Genomic DNA, 22,467 nt, shown 5'->3' with positions numbered 1-22,467 from the left:
AATATTTAAATTATTTTTATTTTAAAGTTATTATGAATTTATATTAATTTTTATTTTTTATAATGTATATTATTTAGGATGCTAATCGTATTTTAGAGACTTTTTAAAAATCCACGTATACCGACACCGGAACGTATTTGCCATATTTGGCTTCTGCCGGGTTCGGGTATATTGCAACAATTATAGGCGGTTGCAAACTCGAACCTGTCCTAATTTCTGCACTGATGAGAGGTGGAGGCCCGAGACACACACTTTTCACCTTCCATGTGGAGAGGCGACAATTACATTGGAGGATGTCTCTATGCATCTGGGGCTTCCCGTCGACGGAAATATGATGTGTGGTATGGCGGATGGTGATTGGAATCAATGTGCATTGATTCTCTGGAGCTGCTCCGCCAGAGTTTAATGGAGGTAGAATAGCTTATCTTGGTTGAAAGCTAATTTTGAGGTTTAAATGAAAATGCTTCAGAGGATCAAGCAAAGGCATGTGCTCGGGCATATATTCTACGAATAATTGGAGGAATATTGATGCCCGACAAATCTCACAACCAGGTGCATTGTATGTGGTTGCGGCATCTGATCGATTTTGATGAAGCTGGAAGATATAGTTGGTGCTGCAGTTTTGGCATTTCTCTTTAGAGAAATGTGTCGGGCGCGAATTATAAGAAAATGCTATCGGTGGATGTCTTCTGCTTCTACAATCAGGGCGTGGTTCTGCATGCCTTTCTTATGCCCGATCGTGAATGAACCATACGTATTTCCCTTATTGTTGAGGTAATTTTCGAACTAAATTTTGATTTAAATATTTTCAATTAAATAGGGTGATATTTAGTTTATATTATATTTCATAGGTGGTCGATGAAAAGAAAGGACCATAAAAGTATACCTACTGGTTAGAGGAAATTCGTTTACTTATTGATACGAAAGCTGGGTCTGAGGTATGTTTTTAAATTTGTTTAATTATTAATATTTTAATTTAAAATGTTAGATATAATTAGAATATTTTATTTATTTGAATTGTATATTATATTCAGTTTCAGTGGATACCTTATGCGAGCGATGAAGTGAAGCTTGCATCCCACCCCACCTTAGTGGGTCATTAGAGGTATGGATATCGGTTATACCTCTTATATGTTATGCTATTTGAGTGGCATCCAGTTGATCGCGTGCTCCGTATGGTTGTACGCAATATATTCCTGGAGCTCCTAGGAATTTAGACGACGTGCATATAGATAGACGAGGAAAGAAAGATGTTAACTGGGTGGTGAGACACAGAGATTGGATTGTGCTTTGGGAGAACCGATATACACTGGTGGCCCCTCGACAATATTACGCTGAAACTGGTCATATGGTTACGGGTAACTATATGGACTGGTTTAATGAAAATGGGAAGTCGTTTCTACTTTCGGTGGAAGCACGAGGGGTTAACATTTCTAGGTGCCGAGAAAGACGTCAACCGTCTTAATATCATCGTCCCCTGACGCGTGGACGGAGAGAAGACGCAACCGGTTCTGCATCAGTCCCACCACAACATCCTTATTCGTCGATGCCGCAGGGGTACATGCCCAGCCCTCCACTTCATATGCCAAGCCCACCAGTTTATATGCCATCTCCGCAGGGTTACATTCCGAGCCCACAGGGTTACATTCCGAGCCCGCAGGGTTACATTCCTAGCCCGCCAGGTTACATGCCTAGCCCACAGGGTTTTATACCATATGGAGGTGCATATACGACTATGTTTAATGATCCAGCATATGGTTTATATGCATCTTATTTGGCTGGTGGTGCTTCTCCACAGACACCTCAATCTCCATCTGGATCACAGACATTGATGCCAATGTTTCCACAGTTTTCACAGTTCCCGGGGAGCGGTGGGATTGTTACTAGCACTCCTCCAGGGTCGTTATTTTATACAGGCCCTTCAGCCCCTTCAGCGTCATCTACACCAAATGAAGAAAATGTTGCTGATGATGATAGTGAAGATGAGGAGACTGAAGAACAAGTTCCACGAAGAAATCCTCCACGAAATAGACAACCACCGCCATGTGGAACTCATTCGAGAAGACAACATCGGTGATCCAGTTATATTTAATGTTATTTAAATAATTATATTTCAGAATTTTATGTAATTTGGTTATGTTATTTAAATGTTTCATGGTTGTTACATACATATTTTTTAATATTATTTTTTATTCACATTTAACATTAAATGTTTGATAAATGTTTTTAAAATACAAATTATATTATTCGAAATTTAAAATAAATAAAAATAATATTCAAATTAATTTAATATAAATTATAGTATTCGAAATTTAACATTAAATTTCAACTTAATATTCCAATTGTATTCGAAATTTATATTCCAATTATTCACAATACTTAAATTGAAATTAAATTTATCCATACATATGATTTTATCATTAACATATATATTAAAATGTATACATTAAAATCAACTTATGTTGAGTTCATCGATCGACGGAATCGGCCAAAAGGGGGGTGAATTGGCAATTTATTCAATGTCACATTTCAATGCTCATTCCATACAATTTCAATGTCACAATCAACTTATCACTTCACATTTATTCAATTTATCCATAACATTATCTAATTTATTCAAACTTCACATAACGTTTTAATTTAAGTTATTCTTAACTTGCTGAACTTTCAAAAGAAGTTAAATTTTGGTTATAATTTACCTGATTTACTGATATATCTAGTGTCCCCGAGGGACATGAGTAATAGGGCAATAACATATTCTATGACAAAATAATGGAAGGCGCGCCCCCGGGAACGCGCCTTCATGTCCCCTGAGAATAATAGTACTGATATATCTAGTGTCCCCGAGGGACATGAGTGACATAATAGGGCAATGATAACATATTCTCTGACGAAATAATGGAAGGCGCGTCCCCGGGAACGCCTTCATGTCCCCTGAGAAATAATAGGTATGATATATGTAGTGTCCCCGGGACATGAGTGACATAATAGGGCAATGATAACATATTCTCGACGAAATAATAGAAGGCGCGCCCCCGGGAACGCGCCTTCATGTCCCCTGAGAAATAATAGGTACTGATATATCTGTGTCCCCGAGGACATGAGTGACATAATAGGGCAATGATAACATATTCTCTGACGAAATAATGGAAGGCGCGCCCCCGGGAACGCGCCTTCATGTGAATAGTGAAATAATAGGTACTGATATATCTAGTGTCCCCGAGGGACATGAGTGACATAATAGGGCAATGATAACATATTCTGACGAAATAATGGAAGGCGCGCCCCCGGGAACGCGCCTTCATGTGAATAGTGAAATAATAGGTACTGATATATCTAGTGTCCCCGAGGGACATGAGTGACATAATAGGGCAATGATAACATATTCTCTGACGAAATAATGGAAGGCGCGCCCCCGGGAACTCGTCTTCATGTGAATAGTACTCCGATTATAGACACTATTATATGCAACGTATTTTAAACTTTCAAAACAAACTTCAGTTCACAATCTTTCAAATTCTCAAATTCCCAAACTCTAAATTCTCAAATTCTCTGAAAATGAGTCGTCTTTCTGCTGTTGTTTTTGTATGATGGAGAAATTAAGGAAGCTGAAGAGGGGGTTGTTTTTTTTGAGTCAGATCATTATATCCCCTTAACCTTGAAGAGAAACATCACAATTGAGGAGTTAATCACAAAAATTTCGTTAAAGATTCGTGTAGCAGGCCAGAGAAGACTATCTTCTTCAGTACAGATTTCCTACTGAACTTTTTCCGCTCACGTATACATCATTTCAGCTTTCAAACGATGATGATGTTTCTATGATGGTTGATGCTCATATGGGGAGTTCACAATCTTATTGAAATGTATGCCACTTTTATTGAGGTTCGTGCAACTCGTGGTCTCTCATATTCCTCTCACTTTGGCATTGCATATCAAACTGATCAAGTTGATAGCCCGACACAACTGATCTGTAATGATTTCACATCATTAATGGCGGATCCAATGCCATATACCATGCCATCAAGTTCAATATGAAGGCATTCATCTGCAACTGCTTATGATCTCAACCCACGTGGCTTCACCAATAATCCATATGGCAACATCTCTTCTACTTCAAGGGGCAGACATTCATCTGCCAATGTTTTCGACTTACATATGGAAATGCCAACGAGACGACAGTCTATTCACATCCCACATGATACAATGGCCTCAAGTTCAAGGGGAGGACACGCAAGCGGGAACTTTTGACCTCAACATTGGATTATCGGAGGAACCCTCATCTCCACCAGAAGAACCTCTTCGGGAGCCAGGTGCAGATGGTGCTGAAACGGGATTATTCATTGAACCTGACTCACCACAGTTTAACGTACATTCTGATGATGACGAGGATGACGTTCCGATAAATACAACACCAGCCGAACTTCCTGCACATATGTACGAGGCTGATTATGATGCAATGTATGAGCCTGAATTTCCAGATCTTCCTGATGTTGGCAACTATGGACTTCAATCATCAGTCAATGACGGTAATTTACATATTGGAATAGAGTTCGCATCGAAGGAGGAAGCAATGATGGCAATAAAGAGTTACAATATTCGTAACTCAGTTCAGTCCGAGTTGATCGATCTAACACGGAAATATGTCTGCTACTGCGTCCAACGTGACAACGGATGTCAATGGATGGTCCGTGTATCAAAGAGGAAGAGGAAGAACAACTTATGGGAACTAACCAGATACAACGGTCCTCATACATGTTGTGCAACAGGTATAAACCAGGATCATCCCAACTTGGACTCCAACATTATTTGTCAAGCAATCATGCCCATTGTGAAGCAAAACTCTCGTATAGCTGTTGCAGTGTTGATTTATGCTATACAGTCACAATATGGGTACACTGTCTCATATAAAAAAGCGTGGTTGGCAAAACAGAATGCCATTTGCAAACTTCATGGCGAATGGGATTCCTCTTACAACGAGCTGCCCAGTTGGTTTCATGTTGTGCAAAGACTTAATCCCGGGACAATTGTTGAGTTCGAAACTCAACATCATTACGTGAATGATCGAATGGTTCACGATCGCTGCCAATTTTACCGAGTCTTTTGGACTTACCCTCAGTGTATTAATGCAGTCAAGTACTGTAAACCAATTGTCCAAATTGATGGTACTTTCTTGTATGGGAAATACAAGCAAGTTTTATTATTGGTTGTGGTCCAAGATGGAAACCGCAATATTCTTCCTGTTGCGTTTGCCCTCGTTCAAGGAGAAGACACTGAGTCTTGGGCTTTTTTCCTTAAAAATTTACGTTTACATGTTGTCACCAGGGAACGAGTATGCATTATTTCAGACCGAGGAGCCGGGATAAAAGCAGCAATGGACTCTTTGGGTACAATGTATAGACCTCAACATGTTCAACATCGTTATTGTGTCCGTCATATTGCTGCAAACTATTACGGAAAATACAAGAAGAACGATGAACGTCAGTTAGTCGTGCGGATGGGTATGTTACTTTTTCCCAATTTTTCTATCAATTTCTTATTACTTATTTATACTTCATATTAACTATTACATATTCCTAATGGCTTAGGTTACGAACTCTTACCTCAAAGGTTTGAGTCGATGCTACAAGAGCTGTTTGGCAAAAATAAGAAGGGGTGCGAGTACATTATGGATATCAGCAAAGAAATGTGGACAAATACATATGACGGGGGGTATCGCTATGGTCATATGACAACAAACTTGGCTGAAGCAATAAATTCAACCTTAAAGGGGGCGCGCCATTTACCAGTCACGGCGTTGGTTAAAACGACTTATTTTCGTTTGGGTCAACTCTTTGCAAAGCTCGGTGGACAAGCTCTTACTTGGATGCAAAACGGACATATTTACCACCCAAGACTAGTAGTTGATTTATAGAAAAAAAATGGCTGCATCAAATGGGATGTTAGTTACAAATTTTTCTCGCACCCGTGAATTGTTTCGTGTAACCGAAATACCACGTCCCCTGCAAGGGATTGAAGCTAACTCTTTCAGAGTTAATCTGCAAGAGAGGTGGTGCGATTGTGGTTTCTTTCAAGCACTCAAATATCCATGCTCTCATGTCATTGCTGCTTGCTCACATTCGCATTTGGACTACAAAAATTATGTTGATCCCGTATACCAACTTTCACAAGTATTCAAGGTATGAATTTGAGTTTCCGCCCATAGGAAACGAAAGAGACCCAAATGAGATTCAAACTTGGCTTACAATTGTACCAGATCCATTGCTATTGAGGGACTCAGGTCGTCCAAAATCTACTAGAATACATTGTGATATGGATATTCGGGAGAAGTCAACAGAACAAAAACGATGTGGGCATTGTAGAAACATCGGACACAATAGAAAAAAAATGTCCAGCTCTGTTATCATCATATAACCATTAACTCTTATGTAATTAATATTGTATTTAAATGAATGTTTTTGTTTCTAATAATTTAATGTTATTGTATTTATATAATTTGTCAATGTATGTACACCTAAATAATTTTTTTTAACTTTTAAATACATAAATATATTTAATATATTTATTTAATATAATAATTAATATTATTAGTTATAATTTTTTTTTAAAATATAATAATAATTTCACCTTCTAAGTAGAGAAAAATATTAAATTAAACAAATTAAAAGTTATTAAAAAAATATGTATACGATGACACATTTCATGTTCTGATTGGAGGATTAAATTTATTAAATTAAATTTTCAATATATATTGTTATATCATATTAATTTAGATAATTCACTCCACCTTTAACACACATTAACAAAATACATTTGATAATTCTTACATTATAATCGAAACATTTTACATAATATATTATTAATTTATAATAATAATAAAAATAAACTATTTATTATTAAATAAAATACGTGTCTGCTGAGTTGGCAAAGGCGCGTCCCCGGGGATGCGCCTTCCACACGTGGCATCCAACTCAACGAAAAACACGGGTAAAGCGCGTCCCCGGGGACGTGCCTTTACCAACTCAGCAGAAAAGGTGCTACTTCTGAAAATATTAATCAAACGATGTCAGAAAAGGAAAATTTAAAAAAAAATATGTCAATTATGTCAAATAACCTGGAAATTCATTGAAGTTCTTAAGAGAAAGCCAGATAGGTTGTCTTTGTAATACGAGGGACAGCTTCGCCGCATTTCAGGTGTGCCTGTCTTTGAAGCGGGAAATTATCTGCGGGTAAGAGTAGGGAAAGATGGCTCACATGTGCACGTGGACATAAGAAATTTTTGCCATGTCATCTTTTTGTTTGATGCTTTAATTTATTTATTTTTTTAAAAAGACTGTACTATGTAAACTACGAAGTAAGATTTTATGTTGTATGAATATAAATTATTAATAAAAATATAAAAATACTTAAAATATATAAGTACTTAAAACTTTTAGGAGAAAGGATTATCTCCATCAATCGCTTTCCATTCATTACAGATAAGTATCACATTAACTGTGATTTGTTAACTTTTAATTAAATTGCTGTCCATACTTCCATAAATGCTCGTCACACAACTTGCCAATTTGGAATTGCAACTTAAAGGTTTGGATTGTTACTATTTTAATTGTTGTTGTGGGGCATGTTACATCAATTTGATTGAAGAAATATATAAAGATAAAATTAAGTTTATCTATAAAGATATTTAAATATAAAAACTACATATAGTGACAGATCTAAAAATATTTTTCAGGTTGGACACATTAATATATTAATTACTTAAAATTTTCACAACTAAATTGTTAAGGTTAATCCACTCTTTACTACTCTAGTAACAATGATAAATCTCATCTCATATATATATATATTAGAGTGTTCATTGAATTATTAATACATATCAACATTTTAGCTATTAATTTTATAAATATTGAGAATCTTTTATAGATAATTTTAGATATAATATCAAATATTATAAATATCTATATTATATATAATATATATATATATATATATATATATATTATTTTTATATTATTTTAGAATATTCTCAAGATTTGTCTCGTAAATGACAATTATATATTTATATAGTGGTTTCCAACATTGGCAATTTTTTTATGATTCAAAAGAAAATCTTTTATTTTAAAATAATTAATTAATTAACTAATTTGTACAAATTACTTTTAATTTAATATTATTAATTTTTCTCCATCGTTGTCTGCAATTGCACGCCGATAAAGCATTTATTTTCATATTCATTAGATATCCTATATGACTTGACATGTATATCCTGGTGTCTTAGCTTGATTTTCTTCTCCTGCTTTCCCAATTGAATGAGGCAACAATGTTGACCATGTAATGTAATTAGAACTGACTAGAGATGACTGATACAAAACAAGTTGCCTATAACGGGAAGTCATGATGTGAGGCGCCTAAAATAAGGTTAATAAACGGCGTGACCGGTAAAAAATGTAATAGGTTAAAACCATAACAAAAATGTTATAAATCAGAACCGAAAAAGTTATTTGTCGGAGTAACATAACAGGTTGCACTAAAATGTTATACATGGAAAGAAAATGAGTTATAATCGGTAAATGTTATAGATACTATTAACATTTTAAGTTTCGCCTAAAAAGTTATCAAAGTTTAAGCTGATGGGCCTTAGATATTATCACGATAAGAAATAAGTTAAAAGCTAAAAATATATATAAGAAATACGGTTGAGCTAAGAATATCATGATTCACTAAAAAATAGGTTGTGATATGTAATATTAATATTTTTATTAATTATTCAGAAGTATTTATAGAATTTAATCTTTTGATTGATTCAAATATATATTAATGTTATCAAATATATATTTGATTTAGTGATTTGATTATATGTTGATTTAGTATTTGTAATTTTTTTTTATTTACTATATATATATATATATATATATATATATTTTGATATTATGTTTGATATTTATAAATTTATGTTTGGTATATATTAATTAATTTAAATATAATATTTTGAATTTTGGAAAGTTACTCATTGTCGTTTATTCCATGTGGTCTCAGAGAATTTTTGTCTATTCGCTGTCGTGAAGTTGCTCACCGTACAATTTATGGTCGGAGATGTTTGTCGTCATCGAAAAATCTCAATAAAGGTTTTAACCTTGCATTTAAATTTTCTCTATTTATTTTAGTTTCTTTTGTTAGTTCTCCTCTATTTTTTTTTGCAGGTTTGTAGACTACTTTTTTATACGTATTTTTAGGTTGTGTTACATTTTTTTTATAGATTATAGTTTTATTATGTTATTGGAGTTTTTCTAGATTAATTTCGCTGAAAGGATAGATAATGATTTTGTCGTTTCCTGGTATTGGGTGCAAAGTGAATTTGGAGGGGTTGGGTTGAGTGGTTACATGTTGCTATTGGGGTTAAGAGTACTAGATCGGATTGTATATTAAATTTGGGTTTAATATTGGATTTGAGTTTTAACTACATATATTTTTGGTTTTATTTTGATTCGGGCTTGATGAATGAATTTTTAAATCCAAAAAATAATGTTTATAATAGATATTTTTAATTATCTTTTGGACATAAATAAACAGGGTGGACACAAAAATATTTAGAATATGCACAAATTAATTTTAAGGTGGACACACATATAAAAAATTGAATACTTAATAAATTAATTTTAAATTTTAAGATAAACACGTGTTCATCTTAAAAAGCATATAGCTCCGCCACTTACTACACATAATATTTATACATGATGAATAATAAACCTTAAATATTAAAATATTAAAATTTTAGTTTTTTTAATATGTTATATCGATAATAATATCGACTAATCATTTAATATCATTTTTATGGTGGCATAAAATCAGTACTCTGGGTATCGTAGAAGATCACAATCCTACTAAATTTTGGATTATGATGTATCAAATTTGGTGTACTCTGGACACCATTATCACATGACATGTGAGAAGGATTCATCTTAAATGACCAGAGAATGATTTGAATGGGCTGTAATCATTTACTAAAGAAAATGAATTGTTTCATGGAACAAAAAGGGTAAAAATTCTATGAACTTGGGATATAAATGCTGCCTTTATGATTATTTTAATCATCTTGTTGGCCACTTAAGAAGATGATGTGAAAATAATGCTGTATAATTAAAACTCCATTAATATTGACAGATTCATGTTTAAGTAAAATGTTTGGAGTCATTCAATTGAGTTGGCCCAAAAAAATATATCCCCTCAAAAATCAAAAAACTTTAATTCCAAATTAACTGAAATTTAATAGAGTCGGTAAAGATCAGATATTGAGTTATTGGATACACAAATTTTAATTTTATAATGATTAAATATTATATCATATGTAGATGTTTAATTTAGACCTATTTTAATATAAGTTTTATTAGGAGTGAATCTTAATAAAAAATTATTTTAGTTTAAATTTAAATATGTTTTATTTTTACAAAAATATTTAAAATTTATAAAATTGTTATATTTATCTTTATTTTAATATATATATATATTAAAAAGATTTGAACCCAAAACTTCAAGGTGGATGATAATTTAATGAGAAACCATTTTCAAGATCAATGCATCCCTTGTATTATTCACTTTTAAAGCTGACCTAAAGCCTCACTGCGGATTATTTTATATGGGCCAGTTGGACAAATAAATGTGAAGGTCCTTGATAAAGTCCAATTTAAATTATGTTTGTTGTTTACAAATGAGGTGGTGTTTGGTTCGCTAGAATCCTTGGAATTAGAGGGAATTGGAATTCAATTTCACCACTTTCTCATGTTTGGTTCAAGTTTTCAAATGGGGAATTGAAATTCAAATATATTAAGGAAGGGAAAGTAAATTTCATCTATAACATGATGGAATTGAATTCCTTTGGAGGAGAGAATGTGAAATTTGACCATACTACCCTCATCAATCTTTTGGTATTCGGGTCGGATTTTTTTTAAAAATTTCTTGTTCAGGTCGGGTCGGATTTTTTTAAGTTTGAAATTCGGGTCGGATTTTTTTAAAAAAAATCAGGTTCGGGTCGGGTTTTTTAAGTTTGATATTCGGGTTGGGTTGGGTCGGGTTTTTTAAGTGTGATATTCGGGTCGGGGTTTGGGTTTAGGGTGAAAATACCCGACCCGACTAGAAAAAAATATATAATTTTACCTTATATATTTATGAATAATTACAAGAATACCCTCTATATATAATTTTTTCAATTAAGTCACTGTTTTTATTGAATAAAAATAATTTTTTTATTATTTCGGGCGGGTGGACCAAAAACCCGACCCATGGCCATCCCTAATTGGGATGATTTTAACTTATGATGTTTATTAGTATGATTTTTATAATTTATTGAAATGAATAATCAATCAATAAAATGAAATTTTAATATATTTTTTTTAAAATTTTTATAATATATTGATACATGTAAGTTATAAAATAAACTTTAATTAAGCAAAAAAACAAGAAGGGCAATTCTGTCATTTTACATTTCTGAAATCAAATTCATCTGACATGTCTGTGAACCAAATAGAATATGGAATTGGATTCCAATTCAATTTTCTGCTAACCAATTCCTTCAGATTCCAATTCCTTCGCATATTCCAATTCCTTTACAGATTCCAATTCCCTCAGGTGGTGTTTGGTTTGCTAGAATGTTTATGAAGAAATTGGAATCTGTGAAGGAATTGGAATCTGTAGGAATTGGAATCTGAATCTGAAACCTGTTTGGTTGGCAGGAAATTGAATTGGAATCCAATTCCATATTCTGTTTGGTTCGCAAACATGTTAGATGAATTTGATTTCAGTAATGTAAAATGATAAAATTGACCTTCTTGTTATTTTGCTTAATTTTAGTTTGTTTTATAACTTACATGTAGCAATATATTATAAAAATTAAAAAAATATTAAATTTTCATTTTATTAATTGATTATTCATTTCAATAAATTATAAAAATCATACTAATAAACATCATAAGTTAAAATCATCCCAATTAAGGATGGTAATGTGGTCCACCAGACCCGACCCGAGAACAAGGGAACCTCCACCCGAGACCCGACCCGAACCGAATATATGAATTAGAAACCCGACCCGAAATAATAAAAAAAATATTTTATTCAATAAAAACAGTGACTTAATTGAAAAAAATTATATATAGAGAGGTATTATTGTAATTATTCCTAAATATATAAGGTGAAATTATATTTTTTCGGGTCGGGTCAGGTATTTTTCACCCTAAACCCGACCCGACTCGAATATCACACTTACAAAAACCGACTAAACCAGAACCCGGTTTTTTTAAAAAAAATCCGACCGATCCCGATTTTTTTTATAAAAAAAAATCCGACTTGAATGCCAAAAAGATTGATGAGGGTAGTATGGTCAAATTTCACATTCCCTCCTCCAAAGGATTTCAATTCTATCATGTTATGGATGAAATTTACTTTCCCTCCCTTGATGGAATTGGATTCCAATTCCCCCTTTGAAAACTTGAACCAAACATGGGAAAATGGTGAAATTGGATTCCAATTCCCCCTAATTCCAAGGGATTCTAGCGAACCAAACGTCACCTCAGAAACATTCCAGCGAACCAAATGCCTGAGAGTATTTTGAATCCAATTCCTTTTATCAAAGTATAATTAATTTGTGATAAGCACGACAATTAAATTAAAAGGAATTTGGACTGCCCTTATATCATTTTCATTTAACATTTAACGCGGTGCATTATTGGTAGTGAACAATCATTCATGAATAGCATTTTTCTTTTCATTCATTCGATGATTATATCCATGAATTTGACGAAAATTTGTGTATAGCCTTTTTAAGGATTCTTAATCCATGCGAGTTTCTTATTTTTCATTAATGGTTTTAATTTACTTTTATTTTTTTATATATTTAAATATTAATTTAAAACTATAACAGTAGATTGATGATTATTGTAAATATAAAAGAAAATATTGCTATTACATCAAATAATTATCTAAAAATTATAACATAATTAAAAGCATTTGTTTTCTATGAGGTGGGATGCTATATATAGAAACACGGTTAACTTAATTTCTCCTTCTAGTTTATATAGTTAACTATTTTCTTTTGGATTTGGTTGTGTATGTGATAACTTGTAACTAACAATTTATTTTAAAAAATTTAAACATTAACCTAGCAAGAAAACATGTGCTTCTCCTAGTAAGATCAAGCATTTATAAAATGTATAAATGTTTGGTGTACAGTAATAAATATTTTTTTTTCATAAACAGCGATAGAATTACTACAAGTGTTAGAATTTTTTTTTATTAATATGAGATAATTATAATGTATTATCTATTTAAAGATAAACTTCAATCATGAATGGACGTATGATTTAATATTAGAATGGATGAATCTATAAAATGAATATATAAAAATTTAAGAGACAAACTTATAAAATTTTAGGAGGGTACAAATAGATTTTTAGAAGAAAATCTAAATAAAATATGTAGAAAATTAAAAAATTTAGGAGGGGTAACCCCCGCCTAGGTCCATCCCTTCTTTCAACCACTTAATATGAAAGCTCGTGACATTCATGATGCTCGAATATAGAATTTCAAGAAATGACAACAATATTTTTATCATTGAGATCATTTGATTCATGCATAAGTATAAAAATTAAAAAACAAGAGAATGAAATAATTTTACGGTTTTGATCTGATTTAATAATTAAATTAATAATAATACTTATAAATACAATCTTACATTAATTAATATCACAAGTAGTCTATAATAACATACTAAAATCTTCACATAAATACCAAATTTTCTTTTCATTAGAGAGAAAAAAGCAACAGTACATCACCCTGACCCTAGCTAGTAGTTTATCGAATTATTCAGTGACGAATCTAGAAATATTTTTCAGAGTAGAAACACATATATATTAATCAAAGGATGCGCACATACAAAATTTCAGGGTGGATACACTCTTCAATACTCTAGTAACAATGATAAATCACATCTCATATTAATAGATTTTAGTGTTCATTGGATTGTTGATACATGTAAGTATTTAGCTATTAATTTATAAATGTTGAAAATCTTTTATAGATAATTCTAGATGTAATATTAAATATTACAAATATCTATATTATTTATGAATATTTTTAGATATATATATTAATTTTATATTATTTTAAAATATTCTCAATATATATCTCGTAAATGATAATTATATATTTATATAGTAGCTTTCCAACATTGATATTTTTTAATTATTAAAAGAGAAATCTTTTATTTTAAAATAAATAAATAAAAAATTAATTAATTTGTACAAATTACTTTTAATTTTATATTATTATTTCTTCTCCATCGTTGCTTGCAACCGCACGTCGATAAAGCTTTTGTTTTCGTATTCGTTAGATATCCGATATAACTTGACAGATATATCCTGGTACAATCCATATATCTTAGTTTGAATTTCTTCTCTTGCTTCCCTAATCAAAGGAGGTAAAAATGTCGACCTTGTAATGTATTCAAAATTGGTTGGAGATGGCTTGTACAAAACAAATTACCTATAATGAGAAGTTCTGTTGTGAGACGCCTAAGATAAAGTTAATAAACAGCGTGATCGATAAAAAAGGTAATAGGTTAAAAGTGAAACACAAAATATAATAAATCAAAACTGAAAAGGTTATCAGTCGAAATAATATAATAGGTTGCATTAAAATGTTATGCAAGGTAAAAAAATGAATTATAACCGATAAATGTTATGGATACTATTAACATTTTAGGTTTCACTTAAAAGATTACCAAAGTTTAAGTTGATGGTGCCTTAGACATTCTTACAGTAAGAAAATAAGTTAAAAGCTGATGGGGCCAAAAATGTTATGGTTCACTAAGAAATATATTATGATATGTAATATTAATATTTTTATTAATTATTCAAAAGTATTTATAGATTTTAATCATTTGATTGATTTAAATATATTATTTTAATTTTTAAAATATATTTATTAATTAATGTTATCAAAATATAGATTTGATTTAGTGATTTGATTATATATTGATTTAGTATTTGTAAATTTTAATTCTTTCATTTAATATGTGTAATCACCAATTTTTCATCCATATATATATATGTTTATTATATTATATTTAATTACAAAAATTGCTATTTTCAACCCTAGGGTGTGACCCTGTAGGTTCTTGTAACATTAGTAGTAATTATCATAACCATTATAATATTACAACAATGAGTGACATCTAGCAATATATAATTGTCACCTAAGTTACATGAAGTGATAATTCCACATAACATCTTCATGACTAACTCTTTTAATGTATTACATCATTTTTGTCATTTATGTCTAGAATAGTCACAAGTCTTGAAATAGTCACAGTTGTATAGGCTATCTATTATTTCTTGATGTCTAGAGTAGACTATAATAAGCGAATAATTTGTGATATCTCATATCAACTTATTCGAGCATGACCATGAATTTCTTGTCTCACTCAATCAAGTGACATGTGATATATTTCCTATTATGTAGAAATGACAAATTCTATCTTGATCATTCACATCCCACTACATATATTATGATATGTTCAATATCAGTCTTTGTAGTGCAACCAATTACAAAGCATATTTAACTGAATCAAAACATACAACAATATATGTTGAGATAGTAATGATATCAAGTCTGAGGATCATACATATAGTCATAACCATGAGCAATGATGTGACTGTCACATAATAATCCAAGACATATACTCATAGTTGGTCATTCTAATATGTCGTTCTCTAACAACTTATTTATGCATTGATTCTGATATCTCTATGTCAATGACAATTCATTGTCATCAACCAACAACATATTAGCCTTAAACATATTATTATTGTACATACCCATAATAATACTTGACTAAAGATATTTAATAATAATCACATTAATATATGAACTTTATTATCTTTCAGTTTATTTGAGACACAAAAATATAACTGAAATAAATAATGACAATGCCTTTATTCAATAAAACTGCTAAATATAATGTACCACTACAATCATTTCACGATTGATCTTTGGACATACTCTAACATTAAGGGTATTGGATCTGGATTTTATATTAAATTTAGGTTTAATATTTGGATTTGAATTTTAACCACATATATTTTTTGTTTTATTTTGATTCGGACTTGATGAATGGATTTTTAAATCCAAACAAAAAATAATATTTATAATAGACATTTTTAGTTATCTTTTGGGCATAAAAATTCATGATGGACACAAAAAAATTTAGAGTGGGCACAAATTAATTTTAGGGTGAACACATATATAAAAATTGAATACTTAATAAACTAATTTTAAATTTCAAGATAAGCACGTGCCCACTCTGAAAAGCATATAGCTCATCCACTATGGTGATTATTAGTTAAAACGTAATATAATTATACGATTCAAATAAAGTTTTTAAAAAATATAATGTAAGATAAAATCATAAAATATAATATTTATATACAACCACAACGCATAAAATTATTAATAGAAATACAATACAAATAAGGGAATTAGTCGACTTTTTTAATCATATATATCCTTTATATGGAAATCAGAGGCCAGGGGGCCATTCTCTTGACTCGTACTAATGAGAATTTGACTCCGCGAGAAATTGAGCAAAAAACTGTTGAATTGGCCTATTTTTTGAGTGTACCGATTGAAGTCTTTTGAAATGAATTTGCAGAATAAATGCTTTCTCGCCGGGAGGAAGAAACTCAAGTCAAGAATCCTCTTTTTTCTATATATATATATATATATGTATGTGTGTGTGTGTGGGAATTGTAATATCTCAGCCATAGAAAATCTGATTAAAATCTTAATATTAATAATTTACCTTTTATAATCTTTCTCATTTGTTAATTCTCCGTACCATAATGATTAATTTTAGCTCGTTGATAAGCAAAACTCGAAAAATATAACGTAAATTTGAATCGTGAATAATTGATAAGTTTAAAGTTTACCCTAAAGTTATTACGTAGCATCATCCTATTAAATCGTATCGGTGCAAGAAATCATACACGCACAAAAAGATGAAAGCCAAGTATAAATATGTATATTATTGTATTTCTATATGTAAATTAATGAACAAATATAAAATAATAATTGATAATACAGTTTACAAGAAAAATTTTATTGTTGAAGGTGCCTTGCCAAGCAGTTCCAAATCATTCTCCAATGGAGTCAAGTTCAAATCTAAACAAAAAACTCTTCTGCTATTTGATTTCTTCTCAATCGGTGTCATCACTGCTTCATTAGACAAATTCAAAGAACCATGCCGGTTTTCACTCGAAACACCCCTATGCCTCCTCATATGTCCTCCCAACGCTTGTCCGATCGCAAACTCAAGCCCGCAAATCGAGCACTCATGCATCTTAGGTTTAGCCGGCGACGTTTGATTCTCCAAAGCCTCGCCGTTTGCTTCCACCAACTTGGGCCTTTTATGGCTCGCTCGATGACCTCCTAGAGCTTGGAACGACTGAAACTTCCGGTTACATGTTTTGCACTCAAAAACCCGAGTCGGGATACTATCGATCTTGGCATTCTCGAACCCAGTTCCTCCTTGTGAAAGGAGCGCCAAAGAATTTGCCAAAGCTATGTTGTTCTCCAACTCTCTATTGAGAAAACTTCGCTTCATTCTTTTAGGGTATGGTGTGAAAATATAAGTTTGTTCTGGTGTTTGATTTTTTTTTTCAGAGAGAAGAAAGTGAAATAAGACTTTAGGGTAGCGTGAGGTTTGGTTTATATTTATAGGTTGGTTTTGAGGGGAGATGGGAAGTTTTGACTTTTTATGTTTGACCTTTGGGAATGACGTTTGTGCCCTTACTTACTTGTCCGATTAGGCAATGAAGTAACCGGGGATTTCGGGAATAATATTACGTGAAATCAGCTCGACTCGTGTACACGTCAGCATGACCGAGTAGCTGAGCCAAGCAAGAGTCGTGAGTTAAAGCGAGTTGGAAGTCGATCTTCAATCGTCTATATGATTCTAACAATCTCGGCAAAAACACGGTGACTGGTCATACCGAATGACGACTTCCCACGTGGACTTTTAAGCTTTTAAGTTTCTAGGTTACAGACGTGACGGTTAATGGTTGGTCCAAAATTCTACTCATACCGCGTTCGTTTCCATGTGAACATAAGCCAAGAGAGTAAAAGATAAAAGAGTTAAACATGGTTGGTGACTTGATGTTGGAAAATAATGTTTCTCTTATACCTTTAAATAATAAAGTAAAATTGAAATGTTTATCTTATTCAGTACTTAGGTGGAAATTCCATTTAAAGATAAGATTATAACAGAGTCAACATGATTAATATGCATCATAGTATAGAATATGCACAGGGTTTCCTTGCAATACAACTTGTCAAGTATTCTTTCGTCACTGCCTGTAAGACTTCCACGAGAATCTTCTCCTCTGTACCTAATACCGTCGTGTCAAACAATTTATTGTTTGTGCTTGTACTATTAGCGACGACGTTAGCTTGAATTCCTGGGCATTACTCTAACTTTTAAGTACCCACATTATTTTTGTGGTTAAAATGTACGACTTCCGACGTGTCCAAGACTAATCTGAATCTGTTTGTCTTACTGTTCCCTACAGCCTTTTATCCCTTCACCACTAATTGCTTTACGTACTTGCACCTATCTTTTTCGTTTTCTTTCATTTTACAATATCAAACGCAATTCAAGCTTGTAGTTTTGGTCGTTTGTAAGATTGGATTAAAATTATAATATAAATTATATCAATTAATCATTAGTGTGATAATACCTAATTTTCTTAGAATACACATGCAATGAGTTTTTATATAAAAAATAAAATATACGTGATCAAACTTGCACCTTTAAAAAATATCATATAGTATATCAGCCAAACATTTGATTGAGTATTTGATGCATTTTTATATAAAAAATCAATTTAATTAATTAACTTTATAATAATCACAACTACTTCAAATACAATGTTTTTATCTTTACCTAACTCTTATTATCACAAATTGTTACTATGCATAATATATTGCAAAAAATATAATTATTAAAAAAATAAATCTCACAATTTTACAAAAATCTTGATATTTTTTTGAAAGGAGCTTCTTGTATGTATTAAGAGCGAAAACATACAAACAATAACTGAGACCTCGTTAAAAAACCTTCCTAAACCTAAATAGAGAGAGAAAAACGCCTCGACCAAAGCCATTAGGAAAACATGTGTTCAATTGAAGCAAACCATTACAAACCCACTAGATTCAATGACATGCGCTAATCTGAACCCTCTCATCAAAGTGACATATGCTCAGCTCAGAACAACAAACACAGATAAAAGAGAACGAAATATATGACACCAAAAAAACACTCAATCGCTGCACTAGCATGGAAAATCACTTGGGCACCATCAACCAATTTGCAGCAGCAACTAAATTAAGTCCGGCAAATTTAACCAAAAACTACCAAAAGCTCTGTACCTCTCGCAAAGCAGGCATCACGATCCATCTAAACCAATTTGGTAAGCTACATCGTTGCCCATGCTCCATCGTCGTACTAAAAATGGCCCGAACCCCTTGACCAGTGAACCGCACCACGAGACAGCCAATAACACCCCCATTCTCGAGTCGACAACAATCTATCAATCTTCTTGTACTGATTCGTAGAACAACCCCCGGAGATTAAATACTTTACAACACCACCTAGCTTCACACCTGACAATAAGTACATTCTGCAGCATTCTAACCCAGTAAAACTTTTTATCATTCTGATCCACCACTCCACCAAAAATTAGTAAACTTCTTACGATTTGTACACGTTAGCACTATATACAAGATTTACACGCAACCTTCAGAAACGCTAGCTCAACAGACCACAAACCTCTTACGCTAAAGATCGCTTGCAGAGCCTTTGTTGTCTGCAAAGTCTTGCTCTACAACACCATTGCTTCTAACACACATTGCCCATATAACATAATTGCCCGAACACAACTACCAAAAGTTATCGATAAACTTTGATTGAGTTTCGGGTGAAGTCGAGGGTCGACGGACAGCTTTCAGGCCAAAGCCAGTTACACCACGAAGCGATTTTGGTTAATGCTGTCTCGTATATGAGGTCAACGGAAAAACTTTTCTTATTGAATTATGAATACTACATCATTCCTACACCTCCAAATAGTCCACGCGATTCCGAAGAACGCAATACGCCACATTTGTTTTGTTTTTCTCTCAATTGGACTATTATCCCAAAAATATAAGAACATCTTAAAACTTTCAGGACAAACGAAATTTACCTTCCATCGGCCCAGCCACCCTTGTCAAATTCTCCATGTTACATCGCAATGGCATAGACGATGGTTGACTGTTTTCTTTTCCTTTAGACATAAAACACAGAGACATGATCCTAGGTTTGCCACACCCCTTTTTTCGAGTTCCACAAGGACATGCAATTTGTTTTGAACAGTCCTCCATACGAAGATCTCTATATTCGGTGGAACAAGTTTAGACCACAGTAGCCTCCAGATGTGGTTATTCTCCTCTTCATCGACAGCGTGAGTCACTATGACAGTAATCTCTTGGTCGATACTCATTATTTGCAGCGCCCACTCAAAGAATGCGATCTTCTTCATGTTGACCTTGAGACTTTTATCTATAAAACTATCAGTGTAGAATAAACTAATAAAATTTTCCTACTGATAATTTTTTTTTAAGAATTCAAGAATATTAAATGACTTAAATTGATCATTTTGAAAATAAACAAAACTAAAATAATTTAACAACTAGAAGCTAAATAATACAAAAATCTGTTGTATATTAAGCTAAAGAGATACGTTATCTAAGTGTCAATTACGAACTCACACAACAAATTGTTATAAATTAATTAGCATAATGGTCTAATATTAAAGAAAAAAAGGGATTAATTTAGTTCTGGGTAACGTGCTCATAGAACTTAAAATTATTCTTACAAAAAGTAATTAAATGATGCTAAAATCCAAAAATGTCCCGATAATCTTTCAAAGAAAAAGGTATTAGAGGTCAAATGAAACTAATTCTTCCAATTCCCTTTCTTAGAAACTCCCTACTCGGCTAACATTTACTATGTTGAAACACTGCAATTGTTTTGGTTGGTCACACAAAGCTTGACTTATTTAATTACAACATTCCCACACGTTATGACCAAATTGGCGTGAGTGGTGGACAAGTTGCTTTTAAGTTTATGCCATCTTTACATAAATTTATAAAAGCAAAATTTCTCAAGTATTTTGGTCGAAATACACCCCTTTGAGTCTTCTTTGAGTTTACCTCTTTAAGTGCAAGTCGACTACTGGACATTTCCTGAAATTAATTCATTTTTAATATGATCTTATATTCTTATTGATATTATATATATTTTCTTACAATTTAATTTTAAATTCATTCACTTTTTTGAAGAAAAAAAAAGTTTTAATACGACTTTCTAAAATAATTTAGAGTTTCTTTTATAACAACTGATATATAATCTATTGATTGAGTAATCTGGATAGGGTATTATAGAGGCAAGGGCAACCCTCCCAACCCAATTTGTTCCATTCGCAATCATCAAGATTCGAACCTCTAACTTTGTTTAAAAAATATAGTGTCTTATCTCACTAAACCAACTGGTTGTCGGTGATATAGAGGTTTTAATTGAATTCAAATTTCAATTGTTTAATTAAATTCCTGAATAATGACAGAATTGTCCAAATAATATTTTAGGAAAAAATCTCTATTTAAGGGATAAAAAAGAATTATTTTCTAATATAAGAAGATTGCTACAATACAAAGCTTTCTTAGCTCGTAAGATAACATTATAAATGAAATAATCAATTAGCCATTGACTTTATAGAGTTATTTCATTAAAAAATCAGGTTAATTAATAAGCTAGCTAGAAACGATTAAATCATCTTCGTTGTTACAATCAAGATTAGCTACACTTCTCAAAGAGTTTGATTGCAGTAAGCAAAACCTAATCCACTCAAATAATTAACTTTAAGATAGTACTGACAACTAAGCAGTGAGTAATTTCTTGAAAAAAAAAACAAACCCCATCCATGTTGTTCAACTTAAAAAAATAACACACACTAAGTGACCTTAATGATTAAAAGATTTGTTATTATTTATTGAGATCTTAAATTTAAATATCGTATATATCATAGTTATAAATATTTATTATCAAAAGATTAATAATCTTTAAACAATTCTACCATATATTCATCTCATATTTATAAAAAAAAAACTTAAGTAAAACCCAATGATTTTTTTAAATGATATTAATTTCAATAACTTTTATATGAAAGAAATTACAACTTAAAGATTTCGAATTTACTGGATGTTGGAATACATAAATCTAACCCAATTTAGTTTCAAGGTCTACCTTTAAATATTTTTTATAGGCATGTGTGCTGCGCGTAAATTTATAAATAATATCTGACTCAATAATTACGTTGTTAATGTTGTAATTTG

The 22,467-nt window shown here is 31.8% G+C and overlaps 1 protein-coding gene across 1 annotated transcript; it reads right to left on the bottom strand.

Moving 5' to 3' along the window:
- Window positions 1-17,110: 17,110 nt before the first annotated feature.
- Window positions 17,111-17,679, bottom strand: LOC120128728 (zinc finger protein ZAT11-like). Its single transcript, XM_039146358.1, has one exon. The coding sequence runs from the start codon at window positions 17,642-17,644 to the stop codon at window positions 17,126-17,128; it is 519 nt and encodes a 172-aa protein (XP_039002289.1). The 5' UTR covers window positions 17,645-17,679; the 3' UTR covers window positions 17,111-17,125.
- Between the last annotated feature and the right edge of the window lie 4,788 nt (window positions 17,680-22,467).

This window comes from Hibiscus syriacus, unplaced genomic scaffold (assembly GCF_006381635.1).
Source record: "Hibiscus syriacus cultivar Baekdansim isolate YM2019G1 unplaced genomic scaffold, ASM638163v2 tig00110482_pilon, whole genome shotgun sequence".
NCBI lineage: Eukaryota > Viridiplantae > Streptophyta > Magnoliopsida > Malvales > Malvaceae > Hibiscus > Hibiscus syriacus.
This window is presented reverse-complemented; position numbering and strand designations above follow the sequence as displayed.